Raw genomic sequence first — 23439 nt, forward strand, 5'->3', positions numbered from 1 at the left:
CACATTACTAAGCAAAGTTCTCAACTACTGTGAGGAACTCTTGTACATAACGGAAAGAGTATACCACAACAAAACTTCTCAGGTTACTTTTCAAGACTGGGGGTTTATCATTCTTTGTTTTTAATTCTTCTGGAAGCTTATGGAAGATGCAATCTAACAACAGTTCTGCTGGATGGCAGAAAATGAAACCTGCTGAATAGTGCACACCTTTCTGTATAGTGCTTAAGGAAGTGTTATCCAAGTGTAAATCATTTTTCTGTGTAGTGTTCTGTGAATGAATTTTGGAGTTCCTTCTGAATGAATCAGTAATGTCAACAATAACTCCCACAATGGAATATATGTACAGGGACTGGAATGTTAGAATTCCGAGACACCTGAAAGTAGGCCTATGCAAATTTAAAAAATCGACGTCACAAATCTGCCTGACCATCCTTTTCTAGGCTAAGAAAATTCTTGGCAAGTGTACAGACACTAAAGGAAATAATACAATGAAAGTAAACAAAGTTAACAAACCTCAGTTTTTCAGTGTCAGGTACAGCAGTGATTATTGGTAGTGAAGATAGGAGCATTTAGTTTTTGCACAAGCTCTTGAATGTCAGAAAGCTTTCCATTTATCCTCAGACTTAAGAATTTATAATGATTAACTTCACTAACTGTTATACCACCTTGGCTCAAAAAAAAAAAAGTGCTTTTACAAGAGTTTTGTGTCAGAAATCATATACGATGCGTTAATATGTGACCTGAAAGCCAAATGATGTTGTTACCAACTACCTTATTAGCTAGATCTTTCACATTACATTCCATGTCACTCATAATAACACTTATGTCATCTGCAAAGAGAAGTTGTTTTGAATTGGTTTTCGTATTTAGTAATCGAGTGTTGATATAAATACAAAGAAAAGCACACTCAGAACAGAGCCATGTGGCACCGTGCAACCTTGCATGATGCCTCAGACTGAAATCTCATTTCTTTTTATTGACATTGGAGGATAACATTTTCCTTTCTCCCTGATCCCTTAATGTTCCATCTTGTGCAAAAGTATTGCATGGTCCATACTATCAAATGCTGTATAATCATGGGATAACTACCTGTTAATCTCTAGTCTTGAAATAGTATCGGAAATTTCTTGTGCCTCTGTGGAATAACACCCATCTGTAGCATAAACTTGGGACAAGCTATCCTGTGATTTCATGATTCATTACAGAGGTTGTCTAGACAATATACACTCCTGGAAATGGAAAAAAGAACACATTGACACCGGTGTGTCAGACCCACCATACTTGCTCCGGACACTGCGAGAGGGCTGTACAAGCAATGATCACACGCACGGCACAGCGGACACACCAGGAACCGCGGTGTTGGCCGTCGAATGGCGCTAGCTGCACAGCATTTGTGCACCGCCGCCGTCAGTGTCAGCCAGTTTGCCGTGGCATATGGAGCTCCATCGCAGTCTTTAACACTGGTAGCATGCCGCGACAGCGTGGACGTGAACCGTATGTGCAGTTGACGGACTTTGAGTGAGGGCATATAGTGGGCATGCGGGAGGCCGGGTGGACGTACCGCCGAATTGCTCAACACGTGGAGCATGAGGTCTCCACAGTACATCGATGTTGTCGCCAGTGGTCGGCGGAAGGTGCACGTGCCCGTCGACCTGGGACCGGACCGCAGCGACGCACGGATGCACGCCAAGACCGTAGGATCCTACGCAGTGCCGTAGGGGACCGCACCGCCACTTCCCAGCAAATTAGGGACACTGTTGCTCCTGGGGTATCGGCGAGGACCATTCGCAACCGTCTCCATGAAGCTGGGCTACAGTCCCGCACACCGTTAGGCCGTCTTCCGCTCACGCCCCAACATCGTGCAGCCCGCCTCCAGTGGTGTCGCGACAGGCGTGAATGGAGGGACGAATGGAGACGTGTCATCTTCAGCGATGAGAGTCGCTTCTGCCTTGGTGCCAATGATGGTCGTATGCGTGTTTGGCGCCGTGCAGGTGAGCGCCACAATCAGGACTGCATATGACCGAGGCACACAGGGCCAACACCCGGCATCATGGTGTGGGGAGCGATCTCCTACACTGGCCGTACACCACTGGTGATCGTCGAGGGGACACTGAATAGTGCACGGTACATCCAAACCGTCATCGAACCCATCGTTCTACCATTCCTAGACCAGCAAGGGAACTTGCTGTTCCAACAGGACAATGCACGTCCGCATGTATCCCGTGCCACCCAACGTGCTCTAGAAGGTGTAAGTCAACTACCCTGGCCATTAAGATCTCCAGATCTGTCCCCCATTGAGCATGTTTGGGACTGGATGAAGCGTCGTCTCACGCGGTCTGCACGTCCAGCACGAACGCTGGTCCAGCTGAGGCGCCAGGTGGAAATGGCATGGCAAGCCGTTCCACAGGACTACATCCAGCATCTCTACGATCGTCTCCATGGGAGAATAGCAGCCTGCATTGCTGCAAAAGGTGGATATACACTGTACTAGTGCCGACATTGTGCATGTGCCTGTGGTTCTGTCAGTGTGATCATGTGACGTATCTGACCCCAGGAATGTGTCAATAAAGTTTCCCCTTCCTGGGACAATGAATTCACAGTGTTCTTATTTCAATTTCCAGGAGTGTATTTGACGAACAGTCAGAATTTGCTACAGAATTGGACAGTAATGATGAGATTTTTCAGAACTATTCTTCAGAGTGAAAAGAGATAATAAAGTGAGATGTAGGCTCAACTATTTGAAAGGAAACATTGACTAAGAATTTATAACTAGATTTCGTCTGTCAAAGGAATCTGTACTCAGTCTTTTTAATCTTGTAAATGGGAAACTGGATCATATGAGTGAAAGTGAGTTTCATCTACATCTACATTTATACTCCACAAGCCACCCAACGGTGTGTGGCGGAGGGCACTTTACATGCCACTGTCATTACCTTCCTTTCCGGTTCCAGTTGCGTATGGTTCGTGGGAAGAACGACTGCCGGAAAGCCTCCGTGCCCGCTCGAATCTCTCTACTTTTACATTCGTGATCTCCTCGGGAGGTATAAGTAGGGGGAAGCAAGATATTTGATACCTCATCCAGAAACGCACCCTCTCGAAACCTGGACAGCAAGCTACACCACGATGCAGAGCACCTCTCTTGCAGAGTCTGCCACTGGAGTTTGCTAAACATCTCCGTAACACTATCACGCTTACCAAATAACCCTGTGACAAAACACGCCGCTCTTCTTTGGATCTTCTCTATCTCTTCTGTCAACCCGACCTGGTATGGATGCCACACTGATGAGCAATACTCAAGTATAGATTGAACGAGTGTTTTGTAAGCCACCTCCTTTGTTGATGGACTACATTTTTTAAGGACTCTCCCAATGAATCTCAACCTGGTACCCGCCTTACCAACAATTAATTTTATATGATCATTCCGCTTCAAATAATTCTGCACACATACTCCCAGATATTTTACAGAAGTAACTGCTACCAGTGTTTGTTCAGCTATCATATAATCATACAATAAAGGATCCTTCTTTCTATGTATTCGTAATATGTTTTATTTGTCTATGTTAAGGGTCAGTTTCCACTCCCTGCACCAAGTGCCTATCCGCTGCAGATCTTCCTGCATTTTGCTACAATGTTCTAATGCTGCAACTTCTCTGTATACTACAGCATCATCCGCGAAAAGCCACATGGAGCTTCCGACACTATCTACTAGGTCATTTATATATATTGTGAAAAGCAATGGTACCATAACACTCCCCTGTGGCACGCCAGAGGTTACTTTAATGTCTGTAGACGTCTCTCCATTGAGAACACCATGCTGTGTTCTGTTTGCTAAAAATTCTTCAATCCAGCCACACAGCTGGTCTGATATTCCGTAGGCTCTTACTTTGTTTATCACACGACAGTGCAGAACTGTATTAAATGCCTTCCGGAAGTCAAGGAAAATAGCATCTACCTGGGAGCCTGTATCTAATATTTTCTGGGTCTCATGAACAAATAAAGTGAGTTGGGTCTCACACGATCTCTGTTACCGGAATCCATGTTGATTCCTACAGATTAGATTCTGGGTTTCCAGAAACGACATGATATGTGAGCAAAAAACATGTTCTAAAATTCTACAACAGACCAACGTGAGAGATATAGGTCTATAGTTTTGCGCAACTGCTCGACGACCCTTCTTGAAGACTGGGACTACCTGTGCTCTTTTCCGATCATTTGGAACCTTCCGTTCCTCTAGAGACTTGCGGTACTCGGCCGTTAGAAGGGGGGCAAGTTCTTTCGCGTACTCTGTGTAGAATCGAATTGGTATCCCGCCAGGTCCAGTGGACTTTCCTCTGTTGAGTGATTCCAGTTGCTTTTCTATTCCTTGGACACTTATTTTGATGTCAGCCATTTTTTTGTTTGTGCGAGGATTTAGAGAAGGAACTGCAGTGCAGTCTTCCTCTGTGAAACAGCTTTGGAAAAAGGTGTTTAGTATTTCAGCTTTACACGTTTCATCCTCTGTTTCAATGAAATTATCATCCCAGAGTGTCTGGATATGCTGTTTCGATCCACTTACTGAAAGACCAGAACTTCCTAGGATTTTCTGTCAAGTCAGTACGTAGAATTTTACTTTCGAATTCAATGAACGCTTCATGCATAGCCCTCCTTACGCTAACTTTGACATCATTCAGCGTCTGTTTGTCTGAAAGGTTTTGGCTGCGTTTAAATTTGCAGTGAAGCTCTCTTTGCTTTCGTAGTAGTTTCCTAACTTTGTTGTTGAACCACGGTGGGTTTTTCCCGTCCCTCACATTTTTACTCGGTATGTACCTGTCTAAATTTTACGATTGCCTTGAACTTTTTCCATAAACACTCAACGTTGTCAGTGTCGGAACAGAAATTTTCATTTTTCCCTGATAAGTAGTCTGAAATCTGCCTCCTATTACTCTTGCTAAACAGATAAACCTTCCTCCCTTTTTTTTATATTCCTATTTACTTCCATATTCAGGGATGCTGCAACGGCCTTATGATCACTGATTCCCTGTTCTGCGCTTACAGAGTCGAAAAAATCAGGTCTGTTTGTTATCAGTAGGTCCAAGATGTTATCTCCACAAGTTGGTTCCCTGTTTAATTGCTCGAGGTAATTTTCGGATCGTGCACTCAGTATAATGTCACTCGATGCTCTGTCCCTACCACCCGTCCTAAACATCTGAGTGCCCCAGTCTATATCTGATAAATTGAAATCTCCACCTAAGACTATAACAGGCTGAGAAAATTTTTGTGAAATGTATTCCAGATTTTCTCTCAGTTGGTAAAAGGAACCAATTATTAACCTAGCTCAGTTGTTGAGTGTATCCTCCACCCATAATAATTCACAGGAACTATCCACTTCTACTTCACTAAAGGATAAACTACTACTAACAGCGACAATCATGCCACCACCGGTTGCATGCAATCTATTCTTTCTAAACACCGTCTGTGCCTTTGTAAAAATTTCGGCAGAATTTATCTCTGGCTTCAGCCAGCTTTCCGTACCTGCCCTGGTGTCACATAGGATAGTTTTACTATGTACTGTATCTGCAGTACAAGGCACTAGCTGGGACACACTTTATAGTTTTATTTAGTAAATAAACTGATCATGTGTCCAGTAATGCTGAAAGAGCCACAAATTAATCTGCAGCTAAATATTTTCATGTACTTGTGTTTCGCAAAAACAGTGGAAAACAGGCATAAAATAGTGAAAACTTCCCCTCTCAGGACTTACAGCTGGGTGGAACATGCAAACTTTTTTCTTTTCTGTGCTTTGATGCTAGAGGCGATTTCTAATGTTCTCACAGTGGTTGTACTTGTATAGCAAACAATATTATTCCACCCTCTCCCTTAAGAGATAATGTTTTCTGTAATCAATGCAACTGTGTCTTTGTGTTATTGAGTCTAAGTATTAGAATGATGGGCTCATTAATGATAGAAAGAAGCAAAACTCTCTCTCACCTAGCATCATGTTCATTACTTTTGCATAGGTTTTTGTGAACCAAATAGATAATATTTTAGTGCCGTTCTGAATGTGTCTCTCAACTTTGGTCAGAGTCAATGTGATGGTGGTGTTACCTATAACATCTATGACTGATATTGACTTAAACAGACTTCAGTTGTCACACAGGTTGTCTCATGTCATTTTTCTTTCAAAGAGTCTATTTCATCAGTGATGCAGTTGTTGCTTCTGACTCACATATACTTTTCTTGAGCAGATTACTTCTGTCTGTTGGAGAATTTCATTGGTATCGACAAAAGGAAAGCCAATAGGACTATTTTTAGGATCTCACAATCCACTTTTTTCCTTGGCCCTGCCTACATGATGTGTCCAAACATACAGGAGGAACCTAGTAGAGCACAAAGAGTTTCTTCAGAATGTCTTCATTTCCACCATGATGGTGTCATAAATTATACCCTATAAAAATGAATTCCTCAGGTGGTGAAACCATCATCTAATCTGCAGTACATACAATCCTATCCTTTCTTCCAGGAGTGCTAGTTTTGCAAGGTTTGCAGGAGAGCTTCTGTGACATTTGGAAGGTAGGAGATGATATACTGGCAGATGTGAAGCTGTGAGGACAGGGCGTGAGTCGTGCTTGGGTAGGTCAGCTGGTAGAGCACTTGCCCGCAAAAGGCAAAGGACCCGAGTTTGAGTCTCAGTCTGGCACACAGTTTTAATCTGCCAGGAAGTTTCTAATTGTAATAGATTATTTGGAAATCTTGTGTGCTGTCCTATAGCTTGCACGAAATAAGTACCAGAATGTTGACAACATTCACATTTCAGACATTTTTCAATGGCTATGAAATGGATGACATCATTCAGTGTAAATATTTAAAATATTTATAAATACATTTTGGCGGACACTGCCTGTGGATTATGTGGCAACAGTTACTACACTCAATAGCATGACTCTGGGTTGATTCCTTTCAGTACAAATATCTGTGCACTCTGTAGAGAGTGAATAGGTTTTTCTTTGAAAATTCAAACTCCCCTGCACATCCTTCAAATATTAGGACTTTACAGTCTTTTGATATGACAACTCCTTTGAATAAAACACCAAATTATATAAATAGACACTCTTCCCATCTGGAATGAACTCCCTGCATAGAAATCGCTTAATATGTATCCTCCAAAACAAGCTTTACATAAATGATGCTTTGAGATACACAGAAGTTAAAATTCAGATGTATTAGAAGTTCATCTATTGTATCACAAATTCCTCTAATAGTTTGGTAAAATAAGCTTACTGAGCATTCTGATCTGCACTTCCCACTTATTGAACTAACAAGGAACCTCCCTCATACAGGTATACCTCTGATCTGACTTCATCCTTAAAAAGGCCTAGCCCTTCTACATATTATCACAGGAATTTGATGTATACTTTCACTTAAAAGCTGAACCAACCATCCCTTTCCAATGCTATTCAGGTGTAGACTATTTCTAGTATAACTCAACGTATCGCTGAAACATGTATCTTGTCAGCACTCATCAGTACCACCCGAAGTCCTATAGTAACTCACCTCATAACACTGTCGATACAGGTTGATTTAATGCTAAAACAGTTGTACAAAGTGAACATTAATTTTCTGAGTTGGAATAGCAATTCTGTCCAAATTACCACTTATACCATATGCCAATCCCCACCAAGACTATTCCCAGGCCCATATCCTCAAACTATCACTATCTGATCCTCTTTCATTCAGTCTCTAGACAGAGCTTCTAAGTCTTCTGTCACCTTACTGAGTCCTGGTGACTTAGTACTCGTTATTTAATGTCCACTGCAACTGTTGGTCTACATATGTATGTACTGAAAATGTTGGTTGCATTCCTCTGTTAACTTCACCTAAGCACTGGTTTGTTGGCTGAAGAATTTGATGTAGGAAGTAAGATAAAAAGAAATGTGAGCACTGTCCTCTGTATGTAGTGTATTGACAAAGGTTTCTATCCTGGAGTGCCACCTTTGCCAATCAATCAATGCCATAGCAAAGTAGCAGCTACAGCTCCTTTGTTCAACAGGGGTGAGGTGTGCTGGTGACAGCTGTATATATCAGGTGCACTGCTGCCACATAAATTATGTCAGTGATAGATTAGTGTTTGGTAATCTAAGTTTTGCTGTGATACTACTGTGATGAAAACTTGTATTTACAGTTCTCATCTGAGGGAAAAGCTTTCTAATTGCCAGTTACTGAAGAAGGATGCAACAATAGGAGTTGGAGAGCTGGTCGTACCCTCTCAGCCACCTCATTTGTTGCTGTGAAGTGTATTAGTGTGCAGATTAAGATCATTCTTGAAATTGGATAGACTGTACCACAAACCAAGCTAAAATATTATAAATATGACATCAATTAATGTAATTTGGCTTGAGATCATCAAATGAAAATACTGTAGAAAGGCCACAATGTATAGGTGACTAAAAGGATTGGCAGCAGTATGTATTCTTGTAAGTAACTCAAAACACAACTTAAAAACAAATTTTTCAAACTTTGTTGGTAACCCTCCCAACTTCCATTCTAGAAAGTTAAATGAATTAATACAACAAAAGGTACTTTTTCTAAGTGTTTGTCAGTAACAAATAATGTTTTACTAGCATCATACAAGTTTGCATGTATAGTTACAAAGTATAAAATGCTCCCTATCACTACAGAACAACTATCAGTTAAATCTACCAGTTAATCCACATTTAAAGAATATCACAATTTGAGAGTCATTGTGGAAACTACTTTCAAATTTGTGTTTGTATAATATTACCATCAGTTTCCATACAGTCTTAATGCAGAATTAATTGAATAACTAAAGGAAATGAATTTAGGTTGCAGCTTGATGAGCCCAAGGACATTTATAGAGGTGCATACTGAAATTTGTCACATATGGTTCTTAGATATTTCCATTGTGGAGGGCATCTCTATTGTAAAAGTATTACTACAAGTTAAAAAAAACCACCTCAGGACCATTTCAGTATACTGAATACATTTATGTTTGAAAATAACTGTGAAAGGATAAAGTGCGTTTATGTTTGTACTGACATGGGTTATTCACTGTCCAACTGTTATGGATGATTGCAGACCATTATTTGAAACAAAACTCCAGATTCACTTTGGAATAATGGCAATGTTCACAAAGAAGCGCTCAAATTGGAGTAGTTAAATACTCCACTGTATGTAATCTTAAAATGTTTGTTGATTACAGAAAATTATGTAAAAACTCAGCCAGTGCAAGTAGGGTTGTTCAAAAATTTGTGTGAAAATATGTGAGCTGAATACATATCTTTGTTTTATTACTGCTGCTCATTCTGACTGTTATGAAGCAATGTATTGCTTCATATGTTTCAACCATGACAAAAAAAATGCACATTTCTCTTCAAGAAGGAAAGGCACGAGCGTGCTGAAAAAATTTATAGATGGTTCCCCCCCCCCTCATTTACATATTAGTGTTGCAGATTTAAGTTTTTTGAAAAATGGAGAGAAGAGGAAAAAATGATAAATAATGGAGATTTAGGGTAGTATGGATGATTATTTTCCCTTGTTCTACCAATTTGTAGTCACCAGTGAAGTTAATTTATCTTGGAATTTACATTCTGCTCCTGAAGATCACTTAACACAGCATGTAAAAAACAGCAGCAGGAGACAATGGTGTGTGTGAGTTGTATTCGTGTGAATGTTTGTGTGTGTTCTCTACTTCAGAGGAAGGCCTTTTGGCTGAAAGCTTGTTGTGCCTGTCAGCGACTCAACATCTCCACTACATGGTGAGTAGAAATCTATCCTTTTCATAAGATTGCCATCATTCTACCTTGGATTTTCCATTGTTTGGAAAAAAAAGATCCAAAAATTTATATGTATTCAAGACCACTTTAGAGCCAAAGCTCTACCTGACAGTACTTATTTACAAAAGAAAACTTATTGAGTGGTTTATCACAGTGCCAAAGCCAAAATTTGGCATTATGGAACCTCGTGATTGTTGCATATCAGTAAAAGATAAAAATCTACTGCTTAGTAGTAAAGCTACTAGAGAACATTACTTCCATTAGCAACATCCTATTAGTGTGATGCTGGTTTTTTCAGTCACTATAATAAAGTACAAATATCATCACAAAATTAACAGGAAATAAGGTTAGCTGTATACATTTAGATTCTGAGATTTGAGGAGTTGTGAAGAGAACAAGCAACTCAGGCACCCATGTATTATATTAATGATAAATGTACTCAGTCATTCATAATTTTAAAAGATTTATTATTATATTTCTAAACTAATGTATCTGTGTCAGCTGAGCTTTTCAACTGCATTAGATAAACCAATGTTTTTACTGTCAGTAAATTCTGACATGTTAAGGGCCTAGGGAACCAAAGAAGTGTGGGAACCACTGCTCTAGAATCCTTCCAGTGACATATTTCTTATTGTTTAAAATGTTGGAAAGAACTGACTTCATGATCCTTTTCAATGTACCACACATTTTCCATTGAATAAGATGTAAACACCTATGCAGAATAGTACAACTACTGACATCACTCCTGACACCAGTTCAGAGTCTGTACCTGTATTTTCTAACTTAGCTAGCCAATTTGACTTCATCATATGCTAAACACGCCAACAGTAAATGCCTGTGAATGTTTTTGCCCTCTGTGGTTGAAAGTAAGTCTTTATATCTCCCTTGTATTTTCACTTCCCACTACTTTACGTACTACTGAATGGAAAGAACTTGCCCAAAATATCATAACAGGATGAGCAAAACAACTGACACTAATTCTTCATCTTTCAGATAATCTGAGCTCTTGTTGTAGACTATTCCAACCACTGTATCAAATAATTACGTCTGCTGAGTGTTCAGGGTGATATTCTGGCTTATGATGTGCTTTAGTGATCTACAGATCAATGAGAGAGAGAGAGATTCCTTGTACAGTGGCATACATTAAGATTTTCATATAAACAGATCTGAGGAAAATATGAACATTTGTTCGTGTGACAGTGGCCACCTTTTTCTATGCTAAAATGTGACCATTTACGACAAATTCAGAAAATAAATATGGTGGCAGACAGAAAATTTCCTTTTACTATCACCATATTAATGAAAATGACTTAATCATCAAATGTATCTTCTGTCAGTGCCACATTATTTCTCATTATTTTTTTTTTTTTTTTTTTTTTTTTTTTCATGTAGTCATCAAATGATGACTTACGCACATGTACTATTTGTTCACAAGGTTACTGCATATCATAGCTGTGTACATAGGTTTAATTCAAATAAAATTTTAACTACAAAGATACTATATATCTTTTATATAAATATATAGTGTTTTGAGAAATTAAAGATTATGTAGTAAGGTAATACGTGGTCCACTCACATTAATGTGGCCACCGCTTATGTTCAACATCAAAGTGCAATAGCCTCCACAGATGGCATATGGCAGCACTAGCAGTGAAAGCCATATAAATGGTGTCCGGGAGGAACATGGAAAACAGTTCAGTCATTGTCGTAATGTGAAAACATAATTATTTATCTGACATCCTTAAGGTGCATGATTATTGTCTTTCAAGCCAGATCATTGTCTTTCAAGCCAAGGGTGGAAGCATTTCTAGGAGGGCTATGTTTGTAAACTGGTCATGTGCTTTCATGGTTAAAGTATGCTGTGCATGGCAAAATGATGCTATCCAAAACCACTGCCAAGACAGCTGTGGTGCACCACAGGACACAGATGACAGGGGTGAACGACAGCTGTGAAGACATGTACAGGTGAATAGATGTGCAGCTGTTGAGCAACTGACCGCCCAGGTGAACCGAGGAGCTACCAACAGTGTTTCCTCAATGACTGTTCTGCGAACGTTGCTGTGTATGAGCCTGGTTTATGCACCTGTGCCGACTGCTGCTCATTGACAACAAAGGCTGCAATTTGCACACCAATAGCACAACTGGACATCCACTGAGTGGTAACAAGTAGTCTTTGTAGATGAATCGTGGTTTATGCTCCTTTGGATAGATGGTCGTTGACGCATAAGATGTGAAACGTATGAAAGCAAAGATTCCAGGCCAGAGGTGAGAGCATTATGTTCTGAGGAATGTTTTCATGTTATTCCATGGATGAGCTTGTCATTCTGGAAGGCACATTTTATCAACAGAAGTATGCATCTATCCTTGGGGACCATGTCCACCCCTATGTGCAGTTAGTTTTTCCTCAGCACTACCAACAAGACAATGCAACATGTCACACATATCTCAGTGTACCTGCACGGTTCAAACAGCACCAAGATGAGCCTACCCTACTCCTGCAACCACCAAACTCCTCGGATTTAAACCCAATTGAGAATCTGTGGGCCAGCCTTGATTGGGCTGTTCAGCCAGGCATACTCAGCCGAGACACCTAGCAAAGTTGGCCAGGACATTGGAGCCGGCATGGCTCCACCTCCATGGCAGTGCTTTCCAGAATGTCATTGACACTCTTCCTGTGTGTCTCATAGCAGTCCACACTGCAAAATATGGTTATTCAGGCTTTTTGACAGGTGGTAACATTAATGTGACTGGACAGCGCACTTTCTACACTTAGTTGCGAATTTTTATGTGTGCAGCTGACTTACAATTTCTTTCCTTCAACTCCTTCATTCTACATCTATATTTATACTCCGCAAGCCACCCAATGGTGTGTGGCAGAGGGCACTTTACGTACTACTGTCATCACCTCCCTTTCTGGTTCCAGTTGTGTATGGTTCGTGGGAAGAACGACTGCTGGAAAGCCTCCTAGTGCGCTGGAATCTCTATAATTTTACTTTTGTGATCTCCTCGGGAGGTATAAGTAGGGGAAGCAACACACCCTCTCGAAACCTGGACAGCAAGCTACACCGCGATGCAGAGCACCTCTCTGCATCTACTTTCATAGCTTCTTTCACTGCTTTGAAAAATTTACACACACACACACACACACACACACACACACACACACAGGATCACTACAGGTCTCCATGTACCTCAGACTATGTATCAGCTTAACAGCTCGCTTTTATAGCACCAGTGTTCTGTTCAAGTGGACACAAGCAGCACAATAACTGTCTCATAGTATACCATTTTCAGCAATTTATTACATTCTATTTTGGACAGCTGGCTTAGCAAGTATAATGCATTGCTTGCTTTTCCACGCACAAAGTTTCCATGGTTTACTCATTGACAATTTCCATCTCAGTGCAGGCCAAGTAATTTGCAGTCTTCAGTGTCTATGTACAAAATTTTGCAAATATTTTCTGTACTCTGTGGAATGCCTGCTTTGAAATCCAGTAACTGTGGTTCTGTACTATTGGTTTTTAGGCATTGGTTACTTAAATGTTTAGTCAGCTTTATGTTTCATGTGCTGAACAATATGTTATCTCCTTCCAATCGCCACCATAGAAGAGCAGAGAAGTGTTGTCAGCTGAAGTAATTATCTGGGAATTAGAATGTTGTATAATGTCATTTGCATATATGAGAAAAATAAATGGTCCTAGTATTGAACCCTGTGGCTTACCCTGCATTACTGTTTCAGTCGTAGACCTAATGTTGAGTTTTTCCACGCTGTTATGATAGATGCTTACATATGTGTCACCTGTCACATATGTGGATGTATCAGGGGTCCTATATCACTACAACTGTACATGCCCCACAACACTGCAGAACCTCCACCAGCTTCCAGCTTGAACAGTCCCCTGCTAACTTGCAGGGTCCACGGATTCATGAGGCTGTCTCCATAACTGTACACATCCTCTGCTCGATACAATTTGAAGCAAGACTCTTCTGACCAGGCAACGTGTTTCCAGTCATCAACAGTCCAATGTCGATATTGACAAACCCAGGCGAGGCATAAAGCTTTGTGTCGAGCATTCACCGAGAATACATGAGTGGGCCTTTGGCTCTGAAAGCCCATATCGATGATGTTTCATTGAATGGTTCACAATCCGACACTTGTTGATGGCCCAGTATTGAAATCTGCAGCAATTTGTGGAAAGGTTGCACTTCTGTCATGTTGAATGATTCTCGTAAGTCGTCGTTGGTCCTGTTTGTGCAGGATCTTTTTCCAGATGCAGCGATGTCAGAGATTTGATGTTTTGCCAGATTCCTGATATTCATGGTACACTGGTTGTACGGGAAAATCCCCAATTCATCGCTACCTTGATGCAGTGTCACATCGCTCGTGGGCTGATTATAACACGACATTCAAACTAACTTAAATCTTGATAACCTGTCATTGTAGCAGCAGTAGCCAATTTAACAACTGCGCCAGGTACTTGTCTTATGTAGGTGCTGCTGAATCCAGCGCTGTATTTTGCCTGTTTACATATATCTGTATTTGAATACACATGCCTATACGTTTCTTTGGTGCTTCAGTGTAGTTAATTACAGAATTTGTGCAAAAATTCTGTGACACTTGTTATGGTGTCGCAATCTTTTGTAAGTCCATGTGGTGTTTCTTCAAGAAAATTGTTTCTAGTGGAAATGACACTAAATTGTGCCAGAATAAATGACTCAAGGATTTTACTAAATTTGACCATTGATGATATTGGTCTATAGTTAGATGTTTCTTCCTTTGATCCTTTGTTATGTAGTGGTTTGACAATGATTCTTTTCAGAGCACTGAAAAATATGCCTTCTGTGATGCTAAAATTAGTGAGATACAGTATGTATTTGGTTTAACCATAAAATTTGTGCTTTTTTTAAATTACTGTGCTGGAAAGATCATCTACCTGAAATGCTTAGTAGATATGTGACTGCAGCTGTGGTGCCAGTTGGCTAGAGAAAATGCTTGTTGACAATGTTACAAAAAGTTTTTTCGCCTTGGGTCAAATGACATTTATATCGTATTTTTTGCTTCCCCTATTGTATTTGTATGGCTGGGAGAATGGCGTGCTGACCACATACCCCTCTGTATCCACATCCAGTGATGCCTGTGGGCTGAGGATGACATAAGGCCAATCAGTACCATTGGGCCTTCATGGCCTGTTCAGGTGGAATTTAGTTTTTTCTATTATATTTATACATGTTATATGATATTTGACAGTGAAGGTCCAAGAGGCACATCTTATATTTTCTGAGTGTGATAATAATATTTCACATTTACAGTAACATATTCAAAATTTATGTAGCTTTCACTGTTTTCTGAATATTCTTGAATCCTAAAGTAACTTTAACACTAATTAAGAATGCAAGTTGTATGCCCATTCTGTGAGATGTTATTTTGCTTATGACTCTCACATGCTGTTGCACATTATTTTGTATCAATTTTATTTAATAAATAAATGATTACTTAAAGTTTTTACACTTTTTACATGCAAATTATTGCAGTGTCATTGTTTGTACATACTTAATCTGATACCTTTCATTGTTATCTTTTAGTGAAAACCTGATTGACAGCTGTAAAAAGGTGCATTCATTAGTTAAATTTTACTGTGCACTTACTAATAAATTTGAAATATGCATTTGATCTTTCAGAGTTTACTTATACCACACTGTCAGATGACTCCACTGTAAAAGTTCTTTAAAATGGTGCATACAGGTTTGCTGTAACATATGTGGTTGTGTGGAAATCAGTGTATGACAGGTCACACAGCAGAGAAAATCTGCACAATTTAATGCCAGTTTCTGCAATCATAACCACCAGTTACGTGACAACTTTCAAACATGTGACATGCATGAGATGACAGATCTTGTGTGTGCTTCTCCTTGTCTCTTTAATTATTCTGTCTGCTCTCTGAACTCACTCAGCCCTGTTCATTTTTGGATTTGGGTCATACTGGCAATCATATAGCCTTGCTCAATGTAGCTTTTGGTCACAGTTTGGTGTTGGTGCTTCATTCATGTGTACAGATCTTTGGTGGTTAAGCTCACATAAGTGGATATTCAGAAGTTGCAACTTACTTAGTATATGACATGGCTTCATTCATAGGTAACCCTGCCTCCGAGAGAGAATAGGAAATATGTGGTATGAAACTACAACTGATTTTGCTGACAAGGGAACTGCCTGTTGCACATCCAAAACTGAACACAGATCAAACATGAAAACAGGAAGAAGGTGTACTGAACGGTGGAGGGGGGGGGGGGGGGGGGAGGGGGGACAGTGAAAAACAGTGAAGAGTCCAAGCTTAACAAGTGCAATAATGAGGGAAACTGAATAGCAGTGGGGCTGTGGTTAGTGGTTAGTAAAGCAGGTTCAAAACTCCCATGTGCCATTTATTTTTTTTCCACAACATTATGAACTGTCTGTTCAGTCACTGAAATGTCTGTTCTCTTTCTGTAGTCTTGGCAGTAGTCATACTATACATTGGTTATAGAATGTAAGTCATGTGGTAAGAATATGTTACTGTTGCAAATAAACATGATGAGTAGTGAGAGCAGACTAGATACCATATAGATGTCTCAAGGAATTAAAACAAAATAAATGGGTGTGAACTATGTTGCAACAAAGGAGTTCAAGTCAGAACTTCCAAAATGGAATGCAACTCCAAAAACATTAAAAACGTGTTTTGACAGAGCACAGAGAAACTGTGACTGTGAAACTTGCATTCATTTGTTGCAGCTTATGTGACAAACTATTATGTTTTCATTATTTCCATGGGAGTTATTTCAATCACGTTCATACGAACACCTACATCAGACTAGGAGGCATATCTCAGTCACTCACCAGGATCACAAATTAGGTGTGTCAGTAAGAGATTCATATCATATGACACACGTACTGTTGCTAATGCTATGTATGACACACCAGATGTGTTTTCCAGTGGAGGATTCAGTTGACTTGTCACCTTGTCATCAAACTATTGCAGTTCCCATTTGAAAGCCACTTCCTTTTGCCTGCTAATAGAATAGTTGTGCACAATCAACTGCCATTATAGGTCCCTCCCTTACACCTCACTGTTGCGAACGGACATTACATCATGACAGACACAAATCTGAATACACCAAAGAACAAAAAAAAAATAGGAGAGAAAAATGGCACAAGGGAGATTTGAACATGGCTCATCCACTTGGTAGTCTAACATCGTGACCACTTAACCACACCATCGATCTGGCAGGGTCCTCTGTATTGCACTTCCTGACCATGGACCATTGCACTGTATCTATTTTGCTTTTTTATTTTTTTCACAGTTCAGTACACCTTATTCCTATTCGCATGCTTGAACTGTGTTCAGTTTTAGACGGGCTGTCCACTGGGCCCTCTGACCACTAAATCTGAGGGGCATGTGTGACAAGTTTCCCTTGTGAGTAGTATTATAAAATGGGACTTACAGTTCTGGGGGGAGGTGGGAGGGGATATAGGCATGATATTTCTCATTTTGGGACATAATAGAAGTTGAAGTTTCTGTCATTCCATCTAAGCTGCAACACTGGGACCATGTAGTTGTGTGCAAGAGAGAAAGCTCATAAGCTGAAATAGCATGTTCCAGTTCTTATTTGTGTTCATTGCCTCTGCTACATTGTACATGAGTATCTCTACTCATTCTATTGTCTGTTTTCCACTTACGATTTTCCAGTATCATGTTATTAAATATTTGTTCTTTATCTCTAAGAACTGATTCATCTCACACATGATGAATGCTACGAAATAGCTATTTGATAGTTAGATTTATAACATTTGATGTCAAACACACATGAACTATTAGTAATTGTATGTAGCATGAGAATCTAAAAGTGTTAATGAATTACGGTTCTTTAAAATATCATATACTTGAAACAAGGCATTGTAATACCTTGAAGACAATCACAGAGAGAAGTTCTGTGTTTTTATAATGAAACATTTGTTAAAAGAGAAGTAACTTTCATCAACAATTCATATAACTTGCTTTGTTATAATTAAGCCTGTTTAAAATATACTTTTCACTCAATTTATAAAATATGTTTTAATAAGCTCACCGGACAAAATATTAGTCACCCTCTTGAAAAAGTGCTGTCCACAGAGTAGGACTGGTACCAGGTGGTCATATAACTCTCCCCCTCTGTCATCTTGACAGTGATGTGATGTGTACATGCCAGACAGTTGTATGAAATCAGTGCAGTAATATGGGGTGACGCGGAGATGTCTTAGAATGGCAGAATGGAGCCAACACGTTTGGACAAATGAATGACCTACTGTTACTTAAGTTGGATTCTTTGTTGGTGTACCATTGTCAATTGTCCAATGAATCTACAAGGAATCATGTAACTCTTGCAGTCATGTGGTATGACATATGAACACTAGTTGTAAAAGACCTCAAGTGACAAGGACAGCAACTTGAGACAAGTGTCACATGATGTCTATGACAGTTGGTTTTAAAGCCAACAGGAAGTGGTACAGACAGTGAATCAAGTTGATCTCAGTCACTTTGTGGGTGAACATTGCGTGTAAAAGAAATTCAGAGGTGGGTACCTCACAGAAGTTCACTGCTTACAGGATCACATAAAGCTGTACATTTTCATTGGGCCAAATAACACAAACTAGACAGTAGCTGACTGGAAGGCATGTAGTGTGGTCTGAGGAATCATATTTTCAAAGGTTGCAAGGCATCAGTTGCACCAACAGCCCACTGGGGCATTTAATCCATAGAATGCAGAGGGTTTAGTTCGGGCCAGAGGTGGTTCTGTGATGTTCTGGGGGTAGTTTATGTTTAATGACATAGTCCCGATCACTAAGGTCAGGTGCTGCTCCTTCCTCTACCTCTTAATTACGAGTATGTTTTGGTCATTCCTGTCTTCCTAAATGACAATAGCCATGTCTATAAGGCAGCACAAACAGTTGCTTGTTTGACTAACAGTGAGGTACCCTATCACACCTCGACTTGCCTCCTTAATCACCCAATCATTGTCCCACAGAAAATGTCTGGGGCTATTCAAAACAGTGGTTGAAATGTAACAATGAACATCCTCAAGTTTTATTTCTCTATGGAAGCTAATTATCAATGAGTGCCTTCAGCTGCATATGGCAGACCCGAAGAAACTTGTGGACTTTCTCCTGTGTGGAACTGAGGCCATTATCAATGTTACAGCCAGTGTTAAATGGTATTAAAGAGAGGTTCCTTTGGGGTAACTAACTTTTTGTCCAGTGTGCTTACTAGTAGTATTTACACAGCCCTCACTATTATTGCTTCTGCAATAAGAAGCTGATTTGCATCTTTTGCTTTGCGTGTTTCAGACACATAATTCAGTTCAGCTTTGTGTTCTTTTTTCTATTTTCTGTTTCCTTTGCTGTTCAGTATTGAATGTATAACACTTTTTATCATTTACAAATTAATTTCACAGAAATAAGCTTTATTTGCATTTTATGAAAATTTTGAGAAAGTGTGAAATTCAGCTGAACAGAGCAATGTATTTTATCTGAAGCCTTATAATTTTTTTCTATGCTTGTATTGTATTTTGAATCTCACATTCATTTTCTAGCATTGAGTACTAAAATATTTTTCACAATAATGCTGTTGATCTTTTTAAAATATTTAAAACTGTCATTTATTCGTGTTGGTTTTAGAGAACATTGCAACGAGTCTCCTCACTGCAATTAAATTGCTGAATGGGAATTCAGATATGAGTGAAATTTTTTAATGTTTTTGTGGGTATTTAAAAAATGAAACACAGTACATTGTGAAACCAAATATTTCTTCCCTTGTTTAGATCTCAGCCTAACCTCTTATGTTTGTTCTTATCTTCTAGACTTTTTGCCCATCATCAGAGATATTATTACTGTAAATGTTGTCCTATTACTTTTGATATAAGAACCCTGATTAGTTGCTTCAGTGATACTCATTGTTCTGTTCCTGCTGTGCAGTGGTAGCAACTGTAGTATCTTTCTTTCATTCCACAGATATGAAGAACTTTGTATTTTGATTTGTAGTTAGCATTACTTTTCATTTAATGGCATGTGTTATTTATCTCTTTCACTCTTTGAAAGTTTTCTTCTTCTTCCATTCCACAGTCTTGATCTAATGTACAGTTTAATGATAATATAAATAGGAAACTAGTGACTTTCTTTTTTTTAATGAAATGATAGTGTACGGCAAGACAGTGAAATATACACTTTAAAGGGGAAAAAAGGACACACCACAAAATAATTATCTGAATTGTATGGAAATTTGCAGATCTTGTGTACTTGTACAGACAAACAAATGATTACAGTTCCAGAAAAATTGGATGATCTATTCATAAGAAAATTTAACAAACTCAGCAAGTCAGTAATGTGTTGGTCCAACTGTGACCCTAATGCGAGCAGTTACCGGGCTTGGCATTAATTGATAGAGTTGTTGGTTGTCATCCCTCGATATCATGCCAAATTCTGTCCAGTTGGTGAATTAGATTGTCAAAATCCCAAGATGGTTGGTGGGCCCTGTCCATAATTCTCCAAATTTTCTCAATTGGGGAGAGATCTGTTGAGCTTGCTGGCCAAGGTATGGTTTAGTAAGCATGAAGGCAAGCAGGAGAAACTCGCTGTGTGCGGGCGGGCACTATCTTGCTGAAATTTACACACAGGGTGGTTTACCAACAAAATGAGGCATGGAATATTGTTGCCATACTGTTGTGCTGTGAGGGTGTTGTGGATGACATCTAAAGGGGTCCTTTTATGAAAAGAAGTGGCACCCCAGACCATCACTCCTGGCTGTCGGGCCATATGGTGGGCAACAGTCAGGTTGGTATTCGACTACTGTCCAGGGCATCTCCAGACATGTCTTTGCTTGTCATCAGGGCTCAGTTTGAAATGGGACTCATCGCTCAAGACAATTCTATTCCAGTCATGAGATTCTAGGCTGAAGATATAACTGGAGATGCCTTGGAAAACAGCGGGATACCACCCTGACGGTCATCCACCATATGACCCGACAACCAGGAGTGATAGTTTTGGGATAATGCTCTGTTTTATTGCCCTTCATGATAAACCATCCTGGGTTTAGATTTCAGTAAGATAATGCCTGTTTGCATGTGGTGAGAGTTTCTATTGCTTGTCTTTATGCTTGTCAAACCCTACCCTGGAAAGCAAGTTCACCATATCTCTCCCCAGTTGAGAAAGTTAGGAGCGTTATGGGCATGGCCTACAAGCCAGTTAGACAGAATTTGACATGATATCATTCGTGAGGACATCCAACAACTAATACTCAATGACAAGCCAATTAACTGCTTGCATAAGGGCCAGAAGTAGACCAATGCATTACTGACTTGCTCAATTTGTGAAGCTCTTTGTCTTGAATAAATCTTCCAATTTATTTCTGAAACTATAACCATTTGTTTGTCTGTAGACGTACATCACCCCTCATTTGGATAATTCCTTCATGCTCTGCCATTTTTTCTTGTCTTAGAGTGTATTACATAAAGATCCTTTCTTCATTAGTATTCTGTACAAAAATGGGAATAAAAAATTTTGTGTATTTAAAAACACACCAGCATCATTTATTTGATGGGTATAATTTTATACTCAGTGCTGAGTTAGTCTAGTGTTGAGTGGCTTTGAATAAAAAGCTCTAAGATATACTTGGTTACTTGGCATAATGATATTAACCTGTTTAGAAGGCTTTAGAAGGAGTTTCAACCAATGGACTGAAAACCTGAGAAAAATTTCCAATATTCTCGGATGAGAAGTAATGTTTTCCTTGTTGCAGTTCTAAAATTAGTCTTAAGAAATGTTTTCTTGCGTATTTTTTGTATTAAATATGCAATAAATGGGCAGTATAACTCTACTGCAAGAGAGGCAAAAATATGCAGAGTAAAATTCCTTTTTTCCCACAATGTGTAAAACAAGTATATTGGGATCAGTTATGTTTCCATCAAATAATAATATTCAGTGCTACTCTACCAGGTCCTGTGACGTTTATTTAGTTCCTCCACTTTTTTTCCAAATATTTACCATTAAAAATATAACATGTTAGTCTGAGCCTTCTCTGTAGAGGACAGAAGTCAAGACGAAATGTAATTCACGTAGCAGAATCTTGCATGCAACATTTAACAGTTTTTGCTCTTTTGTTTATTTTAGTTTATATTTGGGCCCTGCATTACAATTTTCTTCCCAATAGACTGTTCTTGGGCACTATCATCTCCATCATAGCACTTTCGCTTTCCTTTTTACTGATATTTCGTAGTTCTTGGTAGGCTTCCACATAAGTGGCTTACAATTGCTGTCTGTCCAGTCTGCAGCAAGAAGATCATTTCTATTTTATTACTGGATGCATATTATCCCTGCAGCTACAACTCAGATGTGTATTAAGCTGAAATAGTTGAGCCATTTTTTCCAACTGAAAGATTAATTTAATTAATTTTTTAATTTTAAAATTAATATAAAGCATCAATCAACAGCTAGTTGGAATAACATGATAGTGATTTATGTTCATGTAGTTATTGGGAAGTATGGCATCAGTTAATGAAATTGAAATAAAGATCATCATTCTGTAAATTCGTTAGTACTCCACTATCACTGAGACGCAAGTGTAAGCGGCTTTGTGTGGTTTCAATGTCGTGTTTCATTTTATATAATTAGTAACACAGTTTAATTTGTCCAGAAATTGCTCTATGGTGATGCACAGGAGAAATTCATCAACGTGGGATTCTTGAGGCTGTTCCGAGCCGCGCGCCTCATTAAGCTGTTGAGACAGGGCTACACCATCAGGATATTATTGTGGACTTTTGTGCAATCTTTTAAGGTAAATAACTGGTTTTTTGGTGACTAATAAGAGAAATATTTCCAGACATGAGCAATACTTCAGGTTTTACATAAGCTGTCACATGGGTATGTGACAATGCTCACAGTTATCCTGCATTAATCACTTCGGTAATGCATGGAAAATTAATTGCAGAAGCTTCTGTTGAGTAATATGTTGGTACTGTGAACAAAAAAGTAAAATGCATACACTTGGAAATATTTCTCTTGTGACAGCAAAACTGTTGGCATAAATGAATTGAGAAACTCAATTATTTATGCAACAGCTTCCAAAATGATATATAACATCAACAGAAGTTTATCAGGGCACCAAGAAACTGAAGAGAATTCTTGAAGGTATTCAGCTTGTTTCTATCTCCAATTGATTGGGAAGAAATTGTTAGTTAAATTCTTTTTAAATGGAGGAGTAGAAAGAATTACTGATTCACTGTATAATAAGTCAAACCCACAAATTCTGTAGCACTTTAGTCTTCTAACTGTATCCAACCAGATGATTTGTTAGCAACTCATACAAGTATCAGAACTGTCAGCTACTGGTATATTCTTACTATGTAAAGTAATGGAACCCTGATGAAACTGTTGGCCTTGCTAGTAAGGCCTATCTGCAAACATCACACATTAAAATTCACAAATATCTCCAGAGAATCAGTGTACTATTTCTTCTTTGAAAGCTGCAAAAGTATAAATTTTTTGTTTCCATTGTATTTCATTCCAAATTCTTAATATCTTTGGTAACTCAAAAATTTTCCCATGTTTCATTTTCAGTTCAGAAACTCCCTGGATAATCTCATGTTTTCATAGCCTTTTTCTTGATGTACG

General features: G+C 39.1%; 1 protein-coding gene across 1 annotated transcript in view; it reads left to right on the forward strand.

Annotated features, from left to right (window-relative positions):
• Nucleotides 1–22723, forward strand: part of LOC126470492 (voltage-dependent P/Q-type calcium channel subunit alpha-1A-like) — a 72250-nt gene extending 49527 nt beyond the window's left edge. The window contains exon 3 of the mRNA XM_050098365.1: nt 22487–22723. Within this exon, the coding sequence (XP_049954322.1) occupies nt 22487–22630 (144 nt within the window). The 3' untranslated portion in view covers nt 22631–22723. The remainder of the gene's footprint in view (nt 1–22486) is intronic.
• The last annotated feature ends 716 nt before the right edge of the window (nt 22724–23439 follow it).

The sequence above is a fragment of the Schistocerca serialis genome, chromosome 3 (genome assembly GCF_023864345.2).
Source record: "Schistocerca serialis cubense isolate TAMUIC-IGC-003099 chromosome 3, iqSchSeri2.2, whole genome shotgun sequence".
NCBI lineage: Eukaryota > Metazoa > Arthropoda > Insecta > Orthoptera > Acrididae > Schistocerca > Schistocerca serialis.